This window comes from Heterocephalus glaber, unplaced genomic scaffold (genome assembly GCF_053883595.1).
Source record: "Heterocephalus glaber isolate CG9 unplaced genomic scaffold, H.glaber_assembly_v1.0 deba00000809, whole genome shotgun sequence".
Lineage (NCBI taxonomy): Eukaryota > Metazoa > Chordata > Mammalia > Rodentia > Bathyergidae > Heterocephalus > Heterocephalus glaber.
This window is the reverse complement of record NW_028258163.1, coordinates 4,397,045-4,417,034: the sequence shown is the minus strand read 5'-3', so window position 1 is coordinate 4,417,034 and position 19,990 is coordinate 4,397,045. Positions and strand designations below refer to the sequence as shown.

General features: G+C 56.1%; 1 protein-coding gene and 1 long non-coding RNA gene across 8 annotated transcripts; one reads left to right on the top strand and one right to left on the bottom strand.

The window, feature by feature from the left end:
- Positions 1–268: 268 nt before the first annotated feature.
- Plcb2 (phospholipase C beta 2) lies at positions 269–19,196 on the bottom strand. 7 transcript variants are annotated; one of them, XR_015449794.1, is made up of 33 exons: positions 19,081–19,196; positions 18,848–18,973; positions 15,369–15,446; positions 14,992–15,060; positions 14,215–14,355; positions 14,013–14,092; positions 13,873–13,926; positions 13,696–13,771; positions 11,114–11,214; positions 10,797–10,963; positions 10,562–10,708; positions 10,234–10,391; positions 9,890–9,972; positions 9,567–9,651; positions 9,304–9,466; positions 9,096–9,202; positions 8,901–8,997; positions 7,942–8,026; positions 7,680–7,804; positions 7,062–7,216; positions 6,391–6,555; positions 5,786–5,885; positions 5,032–5,136; positions 4,809–4,903; positions 4,597–4,672; positions 4,326–4,370; positions 4,031–4,244; positions 3,787–3,978; positions 3,618–3,694; positions 3,434–3,529; positions 2,258–2,315; positions 1,646–1,732; positions 269–1,338 (listed from the first exon to the last, which is right to left on the bottom strand). XR_015449794.1 is itself a non-coding variant. In XM_021241853.2 (33 exons), exons 2-33 carry the CDS (start codon positions 18,929–18,931, stop codon positions 1,147–1,149), a joined length of 3,531 nt encoding a protein of 1,176 aa, XP_021097512.1. In that variant the 5' UTR covers positions 18,932–18,973; positions 19,081–19,196; the 3' UTR covers positions 269–1,146. The 7 variants fall into 7 exon arrangements, 6 of the variants coding, with proteins under 6 accessions (XP_021097512.1, XP_021097510.1, XP_021097509.1 ...); XM_021241853.2 differs by having other exon boundaries at positions 3,787–3,952; XM_021241851.2 differs by having other exon boundaries at positions 3,787–3,952; positions 4,031–4,235.
- Positions 7,053–11,211, top strand: LOC110345187 (uncharacterized). The gene is made up of 3 exons (XR_002388343.1): positions 7,053–7,160; positions 10,473–10,568; positions 11,034–11,211. It is a non-coding gene; the product is annotated as an uncharacterized LOC110345187 (long non-coding RNA).
- Positions 19,197–19,990: the final 794 nt, after the last annotated feature.

Sequence of the window (19,990 nt, the reverse complement as noted above, 5' to 3'; positions counted from 1 at the left end):
CCTGAGGGCAGAAACAAGGAAGGGCCACATGGGGGGGGGGCAGTAGAGAAGAGGGAGTGACATTTTTTAGTGGCTGTGGCATCAGGGCCAGTAGAAGGGGAAGTGATTTCTCTTCGAGCCCAGAGGCAGGGCCATTTCCCTGGGCTCTGAAAGGGACCTTAGCCCTGGTGCAGCCCCACTGTCTTTCCCCAGCCAGCTTCATTTTGGGGCCTCTCCTCCACTGTCCGCATTTCCTAGCTGTCGAACAGAGGCCAGGTTTAGGCAGGAATACTGGGTCAAGTTTCTTTAGTAGGAGCAGAAAGGAGAAAAAATAAATAAACCTCATAAATTCAGAAGACAAAATGATGCTGGCCTTGTCAGGTAGTCTGAGTAGTGGGGTACATGCTGGGAAGTACCCCAGCCAGGCCTAGGAAAAGGGGTATGCCAGGTTCAGAGTGGAGGGTCCCAAGAGGCCAGCCTCCTCTCCTCCCCACCGGCTACAGCCCTACACCCCAGGGCCTGGGCCCGTCAGCTGAGGAGCTCTTCCACATCAGCTTCCATCCTGCACAGGCAGAGCAGAAAACAGGGACCTCAGTTGGACATCCTGGGGGCAGCTGTCCTAGGAGCTCAGAGGTAGTGCTAGGCTCTGCCTAAGGAGCTGACGATGCTCCCTGCTCAGGGCAGGCTGGAGATGTGGTCAGGAAGCCTGGTGAGGTGCCAGATTGGATCAGGAAGGCCTGAGGCTTGGTTGTACTTGAACCATCAGGGCAAAGGTAGAGAGGTTCCAGGTGTCGGTCCATCCTCCAGGTGAGGCAGCTGAGCTCCAGGAGGGGCATTGCTAGTTGCACACTAGGACAGGTAGAGCAGGGCCAGGACTCCCCTTCCTATTCCCAGTCCATATTCTTTTGCCCTCAACAAATAGATGCTTATTCAGAGGTTGGGAGAACAATGGGCATCAGAACGTCAGCATGGAGAAGGCTATAGGCCTGCTGTATCTGATTCCTGCCTCACCTCTGGCCAGACTGTTAAGGAGAGGGCCACAGTGTTGAAGGAGGCCCAGCTTCCAGCCACCTCGTATGTTGGAGTCCTTTCCTCCTGGGGGACAGAGCCATGTCCTAGAGAAGGGTCTGAGTCTCCTTGTTATGTGTCCCCAGTGGGATTGGGGCATCAGAGGCGGCTCTCTTCAGTGTCTTCCTCGTCTGTGAGTAGGTCCTGGTCACAGGGCTCCCTGGAGGCCTCACCAGCCCTCTGGGCCTTGTCGTCGGCCTTGGAGGGGAAGCAGCCCCTCACTGACTCCTTCACCTCGGCCTCCAGGCCCTTCATCCTGGCCTTGTACTCTGCCAGAGCCTCCTGTTGGAACTAGGGGGACACCAAGGAGCACACCTAGCTCAGGTAGGGTCCCCCGCCCACCCTCCCTCTCTTCCCTGGAGAGTGGAACAAGAAGATGGCCTGTCTGTTCAGAGCACCCAGGAGACTAGGAACTAGGGGTAGTGGAGCCCACTAGGGCATCTCTGGGGACAAGCAGAGATCTGCAGACCTGCCTCATCTGAAAGGCCCTTGGGTCCCCACAGCAACCAGCCTGTGACCCACTGGTGAGCGATGACTTCCTGACTGGCAGCCCCGTCTCATCCTAAAGCCACTGGGGCCAGGTCAGCTGTCCTGTTACCTGCTTTTCCATCTCCTGGATCTGCTCCAGGCAGGCTGCCTGCTTCTCTTCCAGTTTCTCCTGGTGCCGCTCCAGGGTGTCTGTCATCTGGGTGGATGTGGGGGCAGGGAATCAGGGTGGCATGTCCCACACTGCGCCACTGGAGTTGGAATCTAGCTGTAGCGTAGCCAACCAGCTGGAAGACTTGGGACCAAATCCTCAAGTGCTGGGCAATGTTTTCAATTTATAAAATGAGATGCTACCACCTGGCTCATGGGCTCGGGAAGGTGACATGGGAAGTTGGCATGAAATACACGGAGTGAGGTTAGGATGAAGTAGATAGCAGCTGTGTCACTGTGGTCACTAATCCCGGGGGAGCATTAGGCCCATTCTTGGCAAGGATTGCCTACCTCTTTTGACTCCTTGGCCCCTCAGAGAATCTCCCCTCCCACCCTCTCTAATCCCATCCTCCTCTAGCCAGCTGGCCCACCTGATCTCCACCCAGGACCCCAGGGTGCCCCACCCGCCCAGGCTCCACAGACAGCTCTGCACACTGCACGTTGCTGGAACAAAGGAAGGGCCAGGGCCACCCTTCCCACCTAGGTGTTTGGGGAGGACATAGCCTTTACACACCTGCTTGATGGCCTGCACCACTTCCTGGATGTGGGAGTTGTTAATCTCTCTCTTCAACCTGTCAGTATAATCAGAGTTTTAGAAAGGGCAGGAGGCCCCCGTAGAAGGAAGGGATGAAGTCTCTTCCAGGCATTGACAAATGGGAACGGCATCATAGGTCCGGGAACTCGAGGCAGCCAGCATGGGATACCAAGGAGGATGAAGGGGGCCTCGGGAGTCCTGAGACCTTCTGAGGAGACAGCTCCCTCACTAAACCACACTGCCCTTCAAGGTATCCATGGGAGCACAGGGAAGGGACAGTGGACGGGCTGCTGGCCCTTGGCTTCTCTCTCTCTCTCTCTCTCTCTCTCTCTCTCTCTCTCTCTCTCTCTCTCTCTCTCTCTCTCTCTCTCTCTCTCTCTCTCTCTCTCTCTCTCTCTCTCTCTCTCCCTCCCCCCTCCCCCCCCCCTCTCCCCCTCTCTCTCTCTCTCTCTCCCTCTCTCCCTCTCTCCTCTCTCTCTCTCTCCTCTCCCTCCCCCCCCTCTCCCCTCTCTCCCTCTCTCCCTCCCTCTCCCCTCTCCCCCTCTCCCTCCCTCCCCTCCTCCCTCCCTCCCTCCCTCCCTCCCCCTCTCCTCCCTCTCCCCCTCTCCCCTCTCTCCCCTCTCCCCCTCCCTCCCCCCCTCTCCCTCCTCTCCCTCCCCCCTCTCCCCCCCCTCCCCCCTCCCTCCCTCCCTCCCTCCCTCCCTCCCTCCCTCTCTCCCTCCCTCCCTCCCTCCTCTCTCCCTCTCTCCCTCTCTCCCTCTCTCCCCTCTCCCCTCTCCCTCCCTCCCTCTCTCCCTCCCTCCCTCCCCTCCCTCTCTCCCTCTCTCCCTCCCTCCCTCCCTCCCTCTCTCCCTCTCTCCCTCTCTCCCTCTCTCCCTCTCTCCCTCTCTCCCTCTCTCCCTCTCTCCCTCTCTCCCTCTCTCCCTCTCTCCCTCTCTCTCTCATCTTCCCTTCATTGCTCCTCTCCACTCAAAGACTCCTGGCTTCTGGGTTTTGCCTCAGGAAGATGCTCTCTGATCAGGGGTGACAGAGGAAGGATTAGCTGTTCAAGGGCCAAGGGAGCGGCATCTCTGGGAAGTGAGTCAGGAGCCACTTGTAGGGAGGCCCTTTCCCCTCTGGGCCTGCTGGGCATGGGGCCATCCCACCAGGGCTCACCTCTCCTGGGCCATCTTGTCTGTGGTGGTTTTGGTCACGGCCTGGATCCGCTCCTGCCTCTTGATCTCCAGCTTCTTCTTCAGCTCTTTGGTGTCACTGCAGGAGCACAGGCATGAGCTGGCTGTCCTGAGGGACCAGGCCCTTGCTGGGGAGCAGGGAGAGGTGTGCAGAGAGCCACCCTTACATCTCTGAGGTCTCCTTGAGGGCCTTCAGCTCTGAGGCCTGTTTCTCTCTGGCCAGCTCCATCATCTTGGTGATTTGCTGCATGAGGGGAGGAAGAGGGGTTCAGTGAGATGCCCTCAGCTGTGTGGAGGGCGTGGGGCTGGTTAGGTTGTGCTGTCTCCTCTGGGCACCTCTGCCACGTGCTGTTCCTTGCACTTCAGGATGCTCCGGTACTGCTCCTCGCCCTGCTGCTGCAGCTCCTGCTCCAGCCTGTCCTTGAGCTCCTGCACTCGTGGGTCCGTGCCTTCAAAGCCCTTGCCTGGCATGGTCCCTGCAGTGTCCTCTGCGGGCAGGGTCCTGCAGCAGCAGCATGGGGACAGGCCCTGAGCCAGAGGTTGCTATGCTTGGAAGGCAGGGTGCCCCGGTGGCCCTTACCTCTTCTTTCGGGAGCCTTTCCCCGGGCGGAGCTTACAGCCTGGTGTCCCCAGCTCTGTCAGCTGAGCTGTGCTGCGCTGCAGCAGCTCCTCTCGACGCCGTGCCCCTCGGCGCTCCAGCTCCCGAAGCTCCTTCTCCTGCCGCCGCTGCAGCTTCATGAGGCCTTTCAGCTCACGCAGTTCCTCCATGCTGGCCGTCTTTGGCTCTGGGGAGGCTGGGCTGAGGTGTGCTGCCACCCCACCCTATTCATGGGCCCTCCCTGGCTTCATGCCCGTGATCACTAGGCTGGTCTTACCTGCAGCTTCTTTGATGGCTTCCTCCCTGGCCTTGGCCCCTGCTGCTGCAGGAGGACAGGACGGGCTGGCAGGTACTCTGGGACCCCTGACTCAGTTGGGCTCCCCACTCCCTGAGGGCCTCAAGATGGGACCCCTGCAGTGCACTTTCCCAGTCCTGAGCTTTGGACAGCCCTTCCCTTCTCAGGTGAAAGTCTTCATCCTTTGGGCCTAGGGATGTGGTGGTAGAGGTGGAGGCCCCTCCCCCAGGTCGGTGGACCCCAGAGTGCCTACCTTCAGACCCACTGCTTGCAGGCCCTGGTGCCCCGTTGACCTGGCAGGCAACTGGACCACCAAATGGGAAGGGCTTCTGTGCAAGGAGAGCACATCAGAAGGTGTCTCTAACAGCCCCTCTCCCTGAACTGGGGCTCTGCCCTGGTCCCCAACCTCCCACACAGAGGGCAAAGCTCCTAGGGGTGCCCAGCAGTGGTCCAGGCAGCACAAACCTCAGGCAGACCTCCCATAGCTTCCTTGAGCTTCACGGATTTCTTGTCATGAGCACTGAAGTATTTGATGGGGTTGGCAAGGGCCACAGTGAGATCTGGAGCACAGGGCATTACCGGCCTGGTAGGTGTGGAGACAGACCACAAAGGCCTGTCCTCGCCCACCCTGGGACATGGGGTGTAAGGGGAACTACAGCCTGGGCTTCTAGCCTGCCACAGGCCCTACCTGCCCAGGTGTCAGGTACGTAGTCCTTCATCTCCAGAAAGACAAAGAGTGCAGGCATGGTGAGGGCCATGTTGCTCTCATTGTGCAGGCACAGATGGTGGTATCCTGTTGAACAAGAGAGTGTGGGTGTTGAGCCAGACCCCATTCCTACCCAGCACTGCACACCAACCACCCACACTCAAGATCTGGCTCTAGAGTTCAAGAGAGCAGGGTGTGAGTCTGGTACCGTACCTCCTGACTGTGTGATCTTGGGCAGTTACTTTAACTCATTTTTGTTTTGGTTTTTTGAGACAGGGTCTCACTATGGAGTCCAGGCTGGTCTTGAGCTCATAACGAGCCTCCTGCCTCAGCCTCCCAAGTGCTGGGATTACAGGCTTTTGCCACCATGCCTGGCAGTTACTTTAGCTCTTGAAACTCCTCACCCGTGAAATGGGGATAGTGTATGCCTCCGGTGGTTAGGTGGTTATGGTAAGGATTCAGTGAGAAGGCGTTGATGAGCCCTTCATACATAGGTGTCAGCTCGTGGGACAGGAAGTCAGTGCTCCAGGAAATCACGGGCACCGTGGTAGGTGAGCAGAATTGCCGCCTCTGTTAGGTTCCTGGAGAGGTACTCTATCCCTGCCCTCATGTTAAGGCCAAGAACACAAGTGTGGTGATGGAGGCCCTCCCTCAGACTCCCATGCTTTAGACTGGCCCCCTGCTGGTCTGGGGTGCAGGCTCCTTGGGTGCAGTGAAGAAGGATCCCCTTCCTTACCAGAATTTAGGGCATTGATGGGGATGATTCGGTGTCCCAGAAATTTGTTGCCTTCTTCCATTACAGCCACCCTGAGGGAGGCCAGCTCAGGCACCAAGATCTGGGGAGAGTTTAGAAAACCATGGTCTGCTGAGGGGAGAAGGGCTCCAAGCAGCCCCCTGCCTGGCTCTGGAAGTCAGTGTCAGGGTGAGAACTTGGCCTGTGTTACTAGACTTAGCGAAGACGGGCAGAAGGCATACATACATACAAGACATCCTCACAGCTCAGCTCTGGCTGATCTCACGGGGAGAAGGGATGGCTGTGCCCACAGCCTTGGGCCACTCTGCTAAACAGGGTCCAGTGGGGTGAAAGACCTCTCAATCCCACGGGACCCTGAGCCCTGGATTAGTTCCCATTTGTGCCTCTAGTCGTGACCCACGCACGTGTACACGCAGACACACGTACTGCCCGCCAAGCAAACGTCTATAGAGTTGAGTTTGGGACTCTGGAAACTGAGGAGGATGGGGTGAGGGACTGGGGGGAGGAGGAAGATGACAGAGCTCCCTTTACTGGTTTCCTCTCACCTGTAAACAGACCTCAGCCCCTGCCCTGCCCTCGCCCCCCACCTTCTCAAAGACAAAGGGCTCCTCCTTCCAGACAGGGTTGATGGAGTTGCTGCTGGGTGACAGCTTGGTGCGATAGCGCCTCTTGGGGTCCCCTGGGAGGCCAAACAGCTCCACTTCCACGTAGGTGCGCACACTTCGCTCAGACAGGAACTGCCCAGAGATAACCTGGGGGTGGGAACCAGGGAGCCCAACATCAGACCCCACCCAGGCTCTTCTCCAGGCACCTGGGCCTCTGACTCCCTTAAGCTGAAGCATCCATGAGTACTGTGAAAAGCTCCATTCAGCTCTGGCCGCCACCTGAAGGCTACGTGGCTCATGGTCTACAGCCCAGCTCTGAGGACCAGAGGAGGGCGGCCCCACTTCCCTCTCCAGCCAAGAAGGGAGCAGCACCTTTCCCTGGGCCTGGGCTTCTGCTGCCCCGCTCTGCCCACTCCCTCTCCCCTCCCCCACCCAGCTACAGCCCTTCCCCTTGGTTTCCATGGGGACCAAGTAGCAGCCTCCAGTGCTGAGGAGGAGGCAGTTTCCAAGGCAACTGGTGACTGCCTGAGAGCTGCCGGCTGGGGCTGAAGTTGTAGGACTAGCAGGGGAGGGGGTTGAGGTAGCGGGGTGGTCTCCTGCACCTTTCTCCTCAAGACCCCCGACCTTCCCCACTTGTCCTCCTCAGGCCTTGCCGTAATGGAAAGGGTGGTGGCTACCACCACATCAATTCGGTCCACGGAGAAGGGATTGAACTGCTTGTCTGGCCGGCGCATGAACTCATGCTTGAGGAGGTAGCCGCTCTGCCCGTTGAACTCAAACAGTGCCATGTTCTGCTGCATGGGCAGGTCTGGGGGTGGGGGCAAAGGGAGACAGTGAGGGAGGCCTAGCCCGGGTCTGTCCCCAGCCTCTCCTTCCTACACATCCCACCCTCCCTTGTCCTGGGGATGGAGGAGTGGCATGGACCCTGGAGGCAAGGATTTCTCGTGTCCCAGCCTAGTTCTGCAGCTTCACCACTCAGGAACGGTCAGAAAAGAGACATGACATGAGCAGTCTGCCAGCTCACAGTGGGATTCCCACAGACACATCCTAGCAGAGCGGCCAGGCCCTGTGCCAGCCTCTCGGCTCTGCACCTTGGTGTTCATGCATGAGCCACTGTGAAAGCATGAGCTAATGCCCCACCCCTCCCCAAATGCTCCAGAGCCAAAACAAACACTAGGACACCCAGTCTGCTCTCAGAACCCCCAGGGAAGGATGACAGTGGGACCTGCAGGACCTGGGGGAGGGATTTCAGGGCCTGGGAGTGTCCTCACCCATCGTCTGGAAGTTGAGGGCAACCATCTGGCATCCAGCATTCCAGAACATCTGGGGCATGTAGTTGGAGGAGTCCATGCGAGTACCCTTGGGGTAAATGCGGCTCATCTGGCGCTTGTTGTAGCTGTCACTGAGTATAGGAGCCTGGCCGGGGCCATCTTCACCAGGAGGACCCAAAAGACTACCCAGGGACCCTGTCCCCAGACCTTCCCCCAGTGCCCACCCCAGCCAGGGACCTCACTATCAAAACCTCAAGGATACTCCACGAACTGCACCGAGGCCTTGGAGAGAAGGTCATAAGCCTTGAGCTCCGTGAAGGAGGAGATGACGTAACTTCGGTTCTTCTCTGTGCAGGGGAGAAGGAGGTCTCAACCTGGTCACCTCTCCTTCAGCCCTGCCCTCCGCTTTGGGGCAGCTCCATCCTGTACAGAGGTGCCTCCAACCCTGACACCAACCTCTGGAAGCAGTGTGTGGGAACAGGGACACACCAGGGACGGGATGTGGGCTGTGGTCCAGGGAGGGAGAGCCGCCTGCCCCGGATGGGCATGGAGACTGTGGGCACGCACATGCTGTGTACGTGCAGAGTGTGAGGACATGCTGGGGTGCGCCTGGGAATGGGGCTTGCAAGCGATGGCTGAGTGTGAGTGCATGGAGGGAGAGGTGTACACATCGTGGGTGTGCCCAGGTGGGATGCAGGCTGTGGGCTCATGGATAGAAGCCAGTGTCTCAGAGGCCCAGCTGTGCACAGGAGTATTCAAAAAGAGCTGTCTTATCAGGGCTGTGTATGGAGGGGAGAGGAACACACTGTGCACTAGTATCGCTGTGTCCTAATATCAAGGAAAATGGGGCCATATGAAAGGGGAAGGGCTCACACTGGCCCTGGGTACATGCAGCTCAGTCCCCAAAGCCACAGAACCTATAGGAGACCACAGGACCCCCAGGCAGGGTGGGCTGAGGTGGCCTGTCGTCACCACCTGCCTGTCACTGACACACTCCAGAGTGTTCTGCTTGTTGCCAGGTTCCTCAGCACAGTGCTGGGAAACTGGCAGCCACTGCCACTTAAACAGCCCTTTTCCTGACCCCTCAGCTGGGTATTTATAGGGCCCCTAGGTCCAGGGAGGGGAGGCTGCCCTTCCTCTTACTCCACCCATCAACCTGCTCTGTTGTGAGGGTCCCTGCTCCTGAGCCCACCCTCGGCTCCCCACCTCACACTAACGTACGGGCAGAGAGCTCAAAGGAGAGGAACTTGGTGGGCTGGATGTAATTGACCAGGCTGGACATTTCCTCGTAAGCCGTCACCTCCAGGCCCGCTGTGCCCTAGGGAACAGAGGGGAGGTTGGGGGGAGACGTGCAGAGCCCGGATGGGGGCCACTCCTCAGCGGGAGGACTCACCCTCACCACCCGCCGCCACGCACCTCATCTGACTGCATCTTCTTCATCTCCTCTTCATCCAGGGTTCCCAACTCCTCATCCTCTTCCTCTTCTTCCTCCTCCAGCTCGGCTCCTGCCTCAGCAGTCCACACTGCCACCCACAGCCCTCGGCAGGCTCCCGAAGGGTTCCTCCGGCCCTTGCCTCCCCTCATCCAGATGTCTCCAGCCCCATCCACTCTTCCCGGAACTTACCTGTGCCTTCCCCAGTGGGGGCTCTGGGGAGACAGCTGTCCTCAGCTTCTCCACCAGGCTCCTTGCTGGGGGCTGCCGGACCAGAAAATTGGTTCTTTTTGTTCTTGATGAGGATCTTGCCGCGCAGATCCTCTGGGCTGGGCAGAGGGAGGCCTGGTTTCAGCTGTGCAGAGGGGAGAGGGGAGGGGATGGGCACCATCTCTCACCTGCAGGGTGTGCCCTGAGCTCCCTGGGCCCAGTACCGCACAGCAGAGCCTACTCACTGGGAACCTTTCCAGGGGCTCTGTGAGCAGTGTATCCCCAAACATCACCCGGCAGTACTCAGCCATCTTAGCCTGCTGGCGGGCTCTGTGGGGAGCAAAGTGAGGGTGGGGTTCTGCAGCTCAGTCTCAGCCCTCTTGCCCATTCTTTTGTGTGCTGATGACCAGACCAGGGACCCAAGAAGTGAGGGAGGCAGGAACACAGGTCCGAGGAGCCTGGACTGAGACCAGGGAGAGAGTTGGATGGATCGATGGCTAAAGGCAGGGACAGCTTGAAGGAGTGGGGACCTCACAAGGAATTAGGCCAAATGGGCCTGGATACGCACGAGTCCACGTGGTTTTCAAATGACAGGATGACAGGATAGGGGGATGTCTTAAAGGCACTTTCTGCAATTGCTTCAATTGCTTCCTGGAAAAGAAGGGGCTCAGTAGAAAGAAAAGTGTTGCCCCACCCCTCCCGCAAGTGCTTTCCCCACAGCCCAGGTTCAATGCATTCGTGGGTGGCCCTGGTTGGCAACCCTACTCTCCTCTAGTCCCTGCACTGGTCTGAGGCATTCCAGTCATCCCTCCCCTGGAGCTTCATGCCCTCAAATCAAAAAGCTTTTGGCCCAGGGCTTTCCCTACTCCCCTTTTCAGCTGCCACCCCCTCAGCCCATCCCACAAGCCTCACTTTGAACAAGATGTCTGTGGTCATGGTGAAGCCGTGAGTGATAATGGGCTCCTCGTCAGGAGGCTTCCCCTTCCAGCAGTCCAGCTCCACACAGCGGCAGCCGGACAGCAGCACCTGGCGGTACATCTCAGCCGAGGACAGGCCTGAGAACTGGCCGGCTGGACCAGGACAGGAAAGGGGCAGGGGCATCACTCAAGGGAGGGCCAGCCCCTCCCCCAGCACAGTCTGTCCTGTTGCAGGCTTAGCAACACTAGGCAGCACCCATGGGATCCGGAGACCAGAAGCACCCCCTGTCCAGAGAGGTCAGCAGTGAGGCTGCCAGGCCCACCTGTCAGGTAGGTGTTGTGGGAGGAGTTGATAAAGTAGTGATTGAGTGGCTGGGTCATGTCATGGTGGAGCAGCAGCTTGTCCTGGGCCAGCACGCTGTTCTCTGGCCCACAGAGAAACCAGACCATGCCCTCAGGTGACAGCTGGCCTGGGGGACAAGGGATGGCTGTCAGAGCTGCACCCCAGCTGCCAAGACGGAACAGGACTGGGACACTGAGCGTTCCCTTAGTCCTCACCCCTCTGCATGTTGATGACGCTGGGCTCATACTTGTCAATGAGGCCCTGCACCTGGTCAGGCCGTGCTGGTGGAAACAGCAAGGAGTTAAGTCGGGAGTCTCGCTGCTTTTGGTTGATGAATTTGGCCAGGTGCTCCTTGGTCATGTAGGGTTTGGCCTTAGCATGGCTGTGGGCCAGAGAGAGGAGCACAGGTCCATATCTCTTGACCTGGAGGCTTAGACAACCCTTTTCTCCAGATTTCTAGAAGGGCAAGTAAGAAGAGGGGATTGCTAGCCAATACCCCTTCCCCATGCCCAGCCCAGCCCAATAAGCTCACTAGGAAGTGAAGATCTCATCTATTTCTGGCCGAGGACAGAGGCTCATGAGGAAGCTCTTGAAGACAGATTCTGGGAGGTCCTCTGGATTGATAGTATCATTCTGCAGGAACAGTCACCTTGTCACCTGCTCAGAGCTAAGACCCACAGCCCAGGCCCAGCTCTGGACAATGTGACAATCAAAGACAGTGCTCGAGGTGGGCAGATAGAGAACACCCTGGACACCACCTTCTCAGACCCCTGACTGCTGATTGAGAACATGCTGAGCTGGTTGCCCTGATGGTGGGGTGTCTCTTGGCAAGAACAGGATTGGAACTAAGAAGGACCAGGACAAGGAAGAAGAGATGTCAGAAGTTAGCGGTGCAGCTTGCCAGGCAGTGGGCTACCTTGTTTCTTTTTTAGGGAAGGACACATTTTCCCAAAAAAGGCTGTTTGACTATAAATATACACGCACCTAACAACAGAACCCTGAAATACAAGAAGCAAAAAGTGACAATTGGGGCTCAGAGCATGGCTCGCTGGAGAGAGCCACCTGAGTTTGATCACCAGTACTGAAATAATAGCCACAATAATAAGAGGAAGCACTCAAAGAATAAGGGACAAAAAAGAGAGAAAGAAAGAAATGAAAAGGAAATTTATCAAAGTTTAAAATTTTTGTGCTGCTAAGGACACCATCAAGAAAGGGGGAAAAAAACCTCATAGAATGGGATAAAATATTTACAAATCAGGTATCTGATAAGGGGTAACTCAACAATAAAACACAACCCCATTGGAAGATAGAGCATGGATTTGAATAGTCATTTCCCCAAAGAAAATGTACACGTGATCAATAAGCACATGAAGAGGTGCTCAATATCATTAGTCATTAGGGAAATGCAAATCAAAACCATAATGAGAGCAGGGGTGGTGGCTCAGAGCTAGGGCCCTAGCCACTCACAGAACCCACAGGTTCAAGATCAGCCAGCAACAGTCTCATAAATAGAGCAGTGGTCAAAAAAACCCCACAACAAACAAACAAAAAACCTCACATGAGGTACTACTCCACTCCCACTAGGATGGTTTAAAAGATAGTAACAGCGTGGGTGGGCTGTGGACAAATTGGAAACCTCATACAATGCTGGTGGGATTGTAAAATGGTGCAGTCATTTTAGATAACTTCAGGCAGCTCTTTACAAGGTTAAATAAAGAGTCATATGACCCAACAATTTCACTGGTATATATCCAAGAGAACTGAAAACATATCCACACAAAATAATGTATGCAAGTGTTGATAGCAGTGTTATTTATGATAGCCAAAAAGGGAAAATCCAAATATCCATCAACTAGTAATAGGAAAACAAAATGTTATATCTACACAATGAAATATGATTCCATGATAAAAAGGAATGAAGTGCTGATACATACTACAATATGGATGAACCTGGAAAACAGCATGTTAAGTGAATAAAGCCTGACGTGAAAAAGCACATGTATTATAAGTCCATTTACATGAAATGTCCAGGGTAGGCAAGTTATAGAAATAGAAACAGGAAGTTGATTAGTGGTATCCAGGGACAGTGTGCTTTTGCTTTGTGCTTCCCAGTACATGTCTCTCAGGATCATACTGGAAGGCCTACACCGGCCAACAATGGTCTTAGCTTGCAATAGGTCTGAGCAAGAGTCTTGCTGGGTCTCCCTAAGCCCACCTCTGCCTCTGGAGCTGCAGCTGCAAGTGAAGGTAGATCAACAGCCTCTTCTGGGACTCAAGGAAAGCAGATAAATAGGGAGGATGCAGCCCAGGAAGCAGTAGAAAAGGAAGGTGGGTGTGTATAACAGCCAGCAAGTGGTGGGGACCTGAGGACCACAGCAGGAGCCCCTTCCCCCACTCCTCCCCACCCTATGCTTGAAGTGCTGACTGACTGTCTCAGGGGTCACCAATCCCATGGAGCTGTGCCTGTGGGGAAAACATTCCTCCTGGAATTCATAAGAACAGGTAACCAGCGGGGCCTTAGTTTTATTCATTTACAATGTTCTAAATTCTTGCCAGGAGAACGTATTCTCTGGGGTGCAGGCCGTGACTATACAAGTGCACTAGCCCGGGGGACCCCAGCCTGAGATCTGCTCCTCTGGCCAAGCTTAGACCCTGGCTCAGGGCCCTATCAACCCCAGAGAGATCCTTTCTGGTAATTCACATAAGGCACCTCATGGGGTGACCCTGCTGACAACTGGTAATTAAAAATTAATTGCTTAATTAAAAAGAAACAGGAAACTGCTTTCCTGTGTTGAGCTGAAGTCTGTGTCCTGGCAGCTTCCACTGTCGTTCGGTTCCTCTCACTCACCCCCAAGGCTCGAATGGGAATGTGAGCTGTTTTTGCGACTGGCCCTGAGCAGTCTGCCAACGGCTGCCCTCCCCCACGCTGCCACCTGCTCCGAACCCTTGCCCCAGTCCACCTCTGGGCCAGGATCAGGAACCAGTGGCTGTGCGGGCTGTGGATGGGACCAATGGCATTCCTGCCTTCCCCACCCACCATCAAGCCTGGCCAAGTAGTTGCCCTCTGGTGGGAGTGAGAACCCCAGGGTTGGGCTGGGCTGGGGAACCACTCACCTTTCCTTTTGGAAGGTGGCAGGCAGTGAGAGCAGCTTCCACCCGCTTCCGGTCAGCAGGAAACATCTGGAAAAAACTGAAGGAGAGAGAAAGGCACCCAGCAGAGAAGAGCCATGGGTGCGGAGAGAAGGGCTGGGGAGCTTGGGGCAATACGAGGAGGGAGTTGGGGAGACTCACTTCTTCACAGGAATCTTCCCTTCAGGATTTAGGTGCCTCTTGAGCTTTACCAGGCTGCAGGGGCAAAAAGCAGCCCCGAGTCAGGGCTAGGGGCTGGATTCCTAGAGCAGCAGGCTAAGACCAGGTGGGCAGGCACTTACATCTTGTCCAGGAAGGTGCTGCGGGGGGCGTTGGCTATCAGCGGGTGCTTGGCCAGGGCCAGCACATCCTCAACCCAGTCCTGCAGGAGCACAAAACTCAGCGGCCAGGCCTCTGACTTATAAGGGTGCCCTTCCTGCCTCTCAGAAAGTCCAGGCCATCCCAGGCCAGGGCCAAGACCCAGGCCAGGGGCTCCCCACGCACCTTGCCCACATTCTCCTTGTAGGAGACAAAGTTGTGGAAGGTGAGGTCCACCATGTCAGGCCCGGACACCACTGTGAGTGCCTTCAGCAGGAAGTGGTTGTCTGGAAAGTCCATGTTGAAGACCTCGCGGAGCTTCTGGCTCTGCAGCATGTGTGACATGGTGAGGGTCAGGGGTGTTCTCCTCCCTGCCCCTCCCCTCAGCCACTCAAGCTATGCCCCCCTGGGGCAGAATCCCATCCCTGTCCTGGGAACCAGGCCTGAGCAGCCCCCAGCCCTGACTCACTACAGAGGCAGGAAGGAGAGGCCCACAGGAAGAGGTGAGCTAAGGCCGTGGGGCCTGGGGGAGCGGGCTGTGTATTTTATTTGCCACTTTTGTTTGAAGATGGATTCTTAGCTCCCAGGCTCAGGGAACCCTGATTGCCACCAATCCCTTCCTCCAATTTTCCTACCAGCAATAGGCAAATATAGTCAAACCAGCTGGGGAAGGGGGATAAGCAATACCATCCAGATGGTGCGGGGTGCTCTGAGGGCAGGAGGTGGCCCCTCCTCCCACACACTACCATTCAGCTCATCGTGCCCAGTTCCAAATCTCAGAGGCCAGGTGAGCCCAGGGTGGAACCCAGGACAACCCTTCCTTGGCTCAAGCTGGGACCCCTGCTGCCCAGCCCAGGAACCATGCCCCTGTTTTAGAGACCAGGCTTCTTGCCCCCTGCAAGAACTCCTTATCCAGGCAGCTGGTAGCTGCTCTGCACTTAGGCTGCTTCTGGGCCCACCTACCTTGGGAATCTTGGCAAACTTCCCAAAACGGGTGTCCCGGATACTAGTGATATCCAGAAACTCCACCTCCTGCCAGGATGCAAAAGGTTAGGTCACAGGGAGCAGGGAGCTTCCACACCCCTTCACATCATGGCCAACTGCTCTCTCTAGATGCCAGAACTGCCTAGAGCCACCTGGAGCCTACCCTTCCCTTCCCACCAGTCAGATTCTCCCATGGAGGGACTTCTCCCTTCTTCTCGGTCTATTCCTCTCTGATGCCACCCTTCCAGGCCACTCTCCACTCCCCAGAGTCCACATCTCTCCCCATTAGTACTTTGGCTGAGCTCACTGGATAAGCAAGAGCTCAGGGCTGTGGTAGGTAGGGGCTGCCACCTCACCTTGCTTTGATACGTCCAGTATAAATAGTAGCCCTTGGGGTCCACGCGGAGGATAACCGGGGAGGCTATTGCAGTTTCCTGAAGAGAAAAGGGGTCAGCTCTCTGCTCTGAGACCTCAGGCCGGGCTTCCCTGGCTCACACCAGGGGGTTCAGAGCTCATCACCTCACTTAGGAGGCGCCTGTCCCAGGAATCTGAAGACATTTCCCTTTGTTCTCTAGAATAAGAGCTGGACTAGATTGAGGATTGGAGATGGCATCTCTGGAAGAGAAATATTCCCTCTAATCCCAAATAGAACTGCTTGATGGTCATGGCTTCCAAAGAGATGGAATTCTAAAGGGATGGAATTTCTCTCCCCCAAACCCCTGCTACCACTTAAGAGAACTTGACACAGCCAGAACCGGAGCCCAAACTCTTGTACCCAAGAGTGGAGCCAAGGGCCTACACAATCCAGCTGGGACCTGTCCTCCCTCCATGACTGCCCCTAGCCCTTAGGTCCAACTGTCCCAGAGTCACCAAGTGCCTTCCCACCTCCAAACTGAAGCACTTTTTTGACCTGAAACATGGGCTAGCCGGTGCCTCACTACTTTGGGAAAGACTTCCCAGAAATGTGCTGTCCCAATTCAGGTCTGTATGTGGCGGGGTCACAGGCTAGAAGTACATCCAGGAAATCCCCAGGAGCTGACAGACTAAGGTCAGTAAGCTGGACCACAAGCTTGGTGCTTGGTGCTTGGTGCTTGGTTGAGCCTGGGGTTTACTGAAAGAGCCAATGAATCAATGAATGACTTCCCCTTCTAAATTCCTGTTCCACTCACTGAGCAAACAGGCTACCTTTTATTTTAATAATAATGATGACTCTGGGTGTGGTGGTGCACACATGTAAACCCAGCACTCAGCAGGGTTGAGGTAGGGGCACTGCAAGTGTGAGCCCAGCCTAGACAACTTAGTGGATTAGCAAGACTGTCTCAAAAATTTTTTTTTGGTACCGGGATCAAACTCGGGTTCTTGCGCTTGCGCAGCAGGCGGCAAAACCACTGAGCTAAATCCCCAGCTCAAGACTGTCTCAAAATTTTAAAAAAGGGATGGGGATATAGCTCAATATGAAGGCCCTGGGCTCAATCCCCAGTAACACCAAGCACGCACACACACACACCCGTACACACACATGTGTATACATGTGTGTATATGTATTACAACTGAAGTTTCCAACAAAACATGGTAGTTGCTGCATACCAAACCAGACCAAACAAAATCTGTAAAGGAAATGATCAAAGAATGGTGATCAAAGTTTGTTAGGGGACGGGAGAAAGATTTTGTGTAGAGGGCTGGGGATTTAGCTCGGTTCTGGCGCCTGCCTCGAAAGCTCAAGGTCCTGAGTTTGATCCCCAGTACCAAAAAAAAAAAAAATTTTTTTGTGAAGAAAGCAATTTTGGTGAAAGCTATGCATTCCACCCCTTCCCTCCTAAGGGAGTACCAGGGTGCTTGATCCCTGATCTAAGGCTCAGGGAGGGGTTTCAGCCCTACTTGGGGAGCTGGTGTGATCCCCGCAGTCATGGGGCATATCAGACAGAGCCTGGAAGAACAGAGACATGCTGGGGATGCCTACACTCCCAGAGCACTGTTGGGGCAGCAACTACATGAGGATTTCTAGAGTCCAGAGTAGCCCCACAGGGGAAAGAGAAGCACAGGGTCCAAAGCCAATGGAAGACAGACGTGGTCACAAAAGGCTGAAGAAGTGCTGTGATCACAAGTAACCTCCTGAGATAGAGATTCGAGAGTGACTCAAGTTCAGGGGAGGAAGGTCTTCCAAGAATCGTCAGAATGCCCACTGGAGAAAGAAATAAGCTTTAGGTTTCTGGCAGTTTGTGACAGCAGCCATTCAAGAACGAACTTTGTTATCTCTTCCCCACCTGCACCCCACCTCGAGGGGCCTGGAGGACAAGGGTGTCTCACCTCATTCTAGAGGGCCTGCACCCCCTGAAGCCAGTCCCAAGGGTATGAGGGGAAGATGCAAGGAGGCGAAGCCAAGGTTAGAGTTTTGATTCTAAGTAGTTTCTGAACTAGGAGTGGGTTTTGCCATGACCACTGGACAATTACCCAAGGGCAAAGGGAATGAATGGTGATTTGCTAAGTTTCCTTTCATGGTAGGAGAAGAGCTTCCCTCTCTACACATGTTGTGAACGGACTGTGGAGCCATGGTTTCACTGTGTCCTATGCAGTGTGGTTGTTTGATGTGGTGTGACAGCACCACAAGCTGACAGCAGTCTGAGAGCACAGCCTGTCTCAGAGGTGCTCGTGCTCTGTGACAACGCTTGCAACATTCTTGCTCTTACAAATCAGGATCCAGGGAACATGCAGGGCCCCACTTTGGGGAAGGGAAGAGACCAGCCAGGTACACAGGTTGGGGGGAAGTCCGCATAGCATGCCCCTGTCCACTCAGGTCATGCACACTGCCCAGAGGAACTGAGAGAGACCACTTCACTTCTCATTCCGAGCCACTTCCCTCATCCCTCGGGCCCCTGAGACAAACCACCTCCATGCTAGGGAAACAGAAAGCAGCTAAGCACAGGGCCCTTCCCCATAGTCATGGCTGAGACTCCTCAGCCTAGCCCCACAGTAAGGGACCCAGACCCAGACCCTCAAATCTTACCCCTAAGCCAGACAAGCAGCCTTAAGGCCCTCCCCTCCCTGGCAGAGCCTCTGTGTCTTCCTGGGACTAGCTCAGCCCTCTCAGGCTGGGCCAGCCCAGCAGCCCCCGTGCCCCAAGGGCTCACCCTGCTGGTCCACAAGAATCCCTGACCCATGGCCATGTTTTCAGGGCCCAGGAGGACCAGAGGCTGGAAAGTAGGCTCCAGACGAGGAAGGAGCAGAGATTGGAGACAGGGTGCAGGGCAAAGCAACACCTTCCCCTTCCCCTGCAGTCAGGCTGGTGGGAGTCAGGGCCAGGCCTAGCCGACAAGGGGAAGCAGAAGTCGGTCAGCCCTTCCCAGGCCCCTGGAGCAGCAGTCTCCAGCTCTCACTTGGGTCCAGGGGCCTCTTGGGCCTCACTTGGGTCCAGGCTGCCCTGGAAGCATTCAGGAAAGAGTAGGATTTCCCTGGGACAAGCCCCCTGCTGGAGCAAAAGGAGAGTATCAGTGCTGGGAGGGGACCCTGCCTCACCTCTGGTGTGTGCTTTCCTCCCACCAAAGCTGAGCCAGGAGCAAAATCCCTGCTCTTTTGTGGCCAAGGGGTGGGGAGGACAGATGTAGATCTGAAGAAACTATCTCCCTGGAACTGCCCAGGCAGCCCACCTCCGCCTTGCTCCTTAGACACAGTTTGGCCATTGCAGCCAGGAACACACACCTCATCCCCAGGCTTATTTATCCAGCAAGTGCCAGCCGCCTGGCCAAGCCACACAGGCGCCTGGGCCCTGGGAAACATAAACCAACCCTTGGTCCCCACCACCCAGCTCCCCAGCAGACAGAGGGCCCTGCCTACTCACATCATCCCATTTGATGAAACGCTCTCCTTGGCTCAGATAGGCCTTCACCTCAGGGGGCTGCAGGACAGGGTTGAGCAGAGACATGGTGCCAAGCGTCCCTCTTTGGAGAAGGTGGGCAGTCACAGGCTGGCAGGAGGAGGGAAGGAAGGAGGGTTATAGGAGGGGAGCCAGGCTGGGCTAACAGGGCACTCCCCCAGAGCTGGTGCGGAAGTCCGGGTGCTCTTATAGCTCACGGGGTAGCAGTGGCTGGGTGCAGTGCTCAGAGCTCTGGCCTGAGGCCCATCTGCCTTGTAAATCAGCTCCTTCTGCCCTGCTTGCAGCCCCCACTCCTGCCAGGGCACCGGCTCCCCTCTTGGAACCCCGCCCTCCCCCTGTGCCCCAGCACTTCCTGCTCAGGCTTCCTTCTCTACTCGACCCAGAGCTGAGAGGCAGGTTGAGGGCTTGGAGCCAGGCCCTCTGGGTCCCAGGGACCCCAAGAAGGGCAATCTGGGGACCTGGGGGATGCTGTTGCTTGGGCTCAGACTGAGGACCAGTAAAAGGAGCTCATAGTGGAAAGGAGTCCTCAAGGTGGGCTCCAGGGCAGGGGTTCTGTCCCCAGAGGGTGGGACCACCCCAGGGGTAGGAGTAGGGGTTGGGGACCGGGCCCAGATGGGATTGAGTGTTTTGAATAAGCAAAGTTAACAGAACAGCCAGTTCTTCTTTCTTAATGCTTCCTTCCCATGAAAATGAAGGTCAGGTGAGGCAACCATGCCTCTGGGCCTCGCTAGGCCTGGACCTTCACTTCACTGACCAGGCACCACCCACCCGGTTCCCTCTGGCCACCTGAGCACTCCTCCCAGGCACCCTCTCCGTGCTCTACACCACAGGAGGCTGCTCCAGATGCTCCAGGCCCCTCTGGGTACATGACCCTCACACTGCCTCTGTCCCCAGGAGTTCAGTCTCAGCCCTGCTCAGCCCCAGCCCACTTCCTCTTACCTAACCTACTCCTCTTATCGCCCTGCTTAGCCCAGCGGAGAGGCAGGAAGCTCTACCCATGACTTCCGTCCCCTCTCAGGGCCTGGCTTTTGGTCCTAGGTCCCAGCAAGGACCTCTGTGCCACCCCCTGACAACCATGAGACCCTCACCCTGCCCTGGAACTGCCTC

Excerpts from the sequence above, each read along its gene's own strand:
- Plcb2 (XM_021241853.2), bottom strand. The coding sequence starts at position 18,931 with ATGTCTCTGCTCAACCCTGTCCTGCAGCCCCCTGAGGTGAAGGCCTAT. Across the intron at positions 15,447-18,847 it reads GTTTCATCAAATGGGATGAT|GAAACTGCAATAGCCTCCCC; the intron begins GTGAGTAGGCAG and ends TTTTCTCTTCAG. Across the intron at positions 3,695-3,786 it reads AGGAACAGCACGTGGCAGAG|CAAATCACCAAGATGATGGA; the intron begins GTGCCCAGAGGA and ends CCCCTCATGCAG.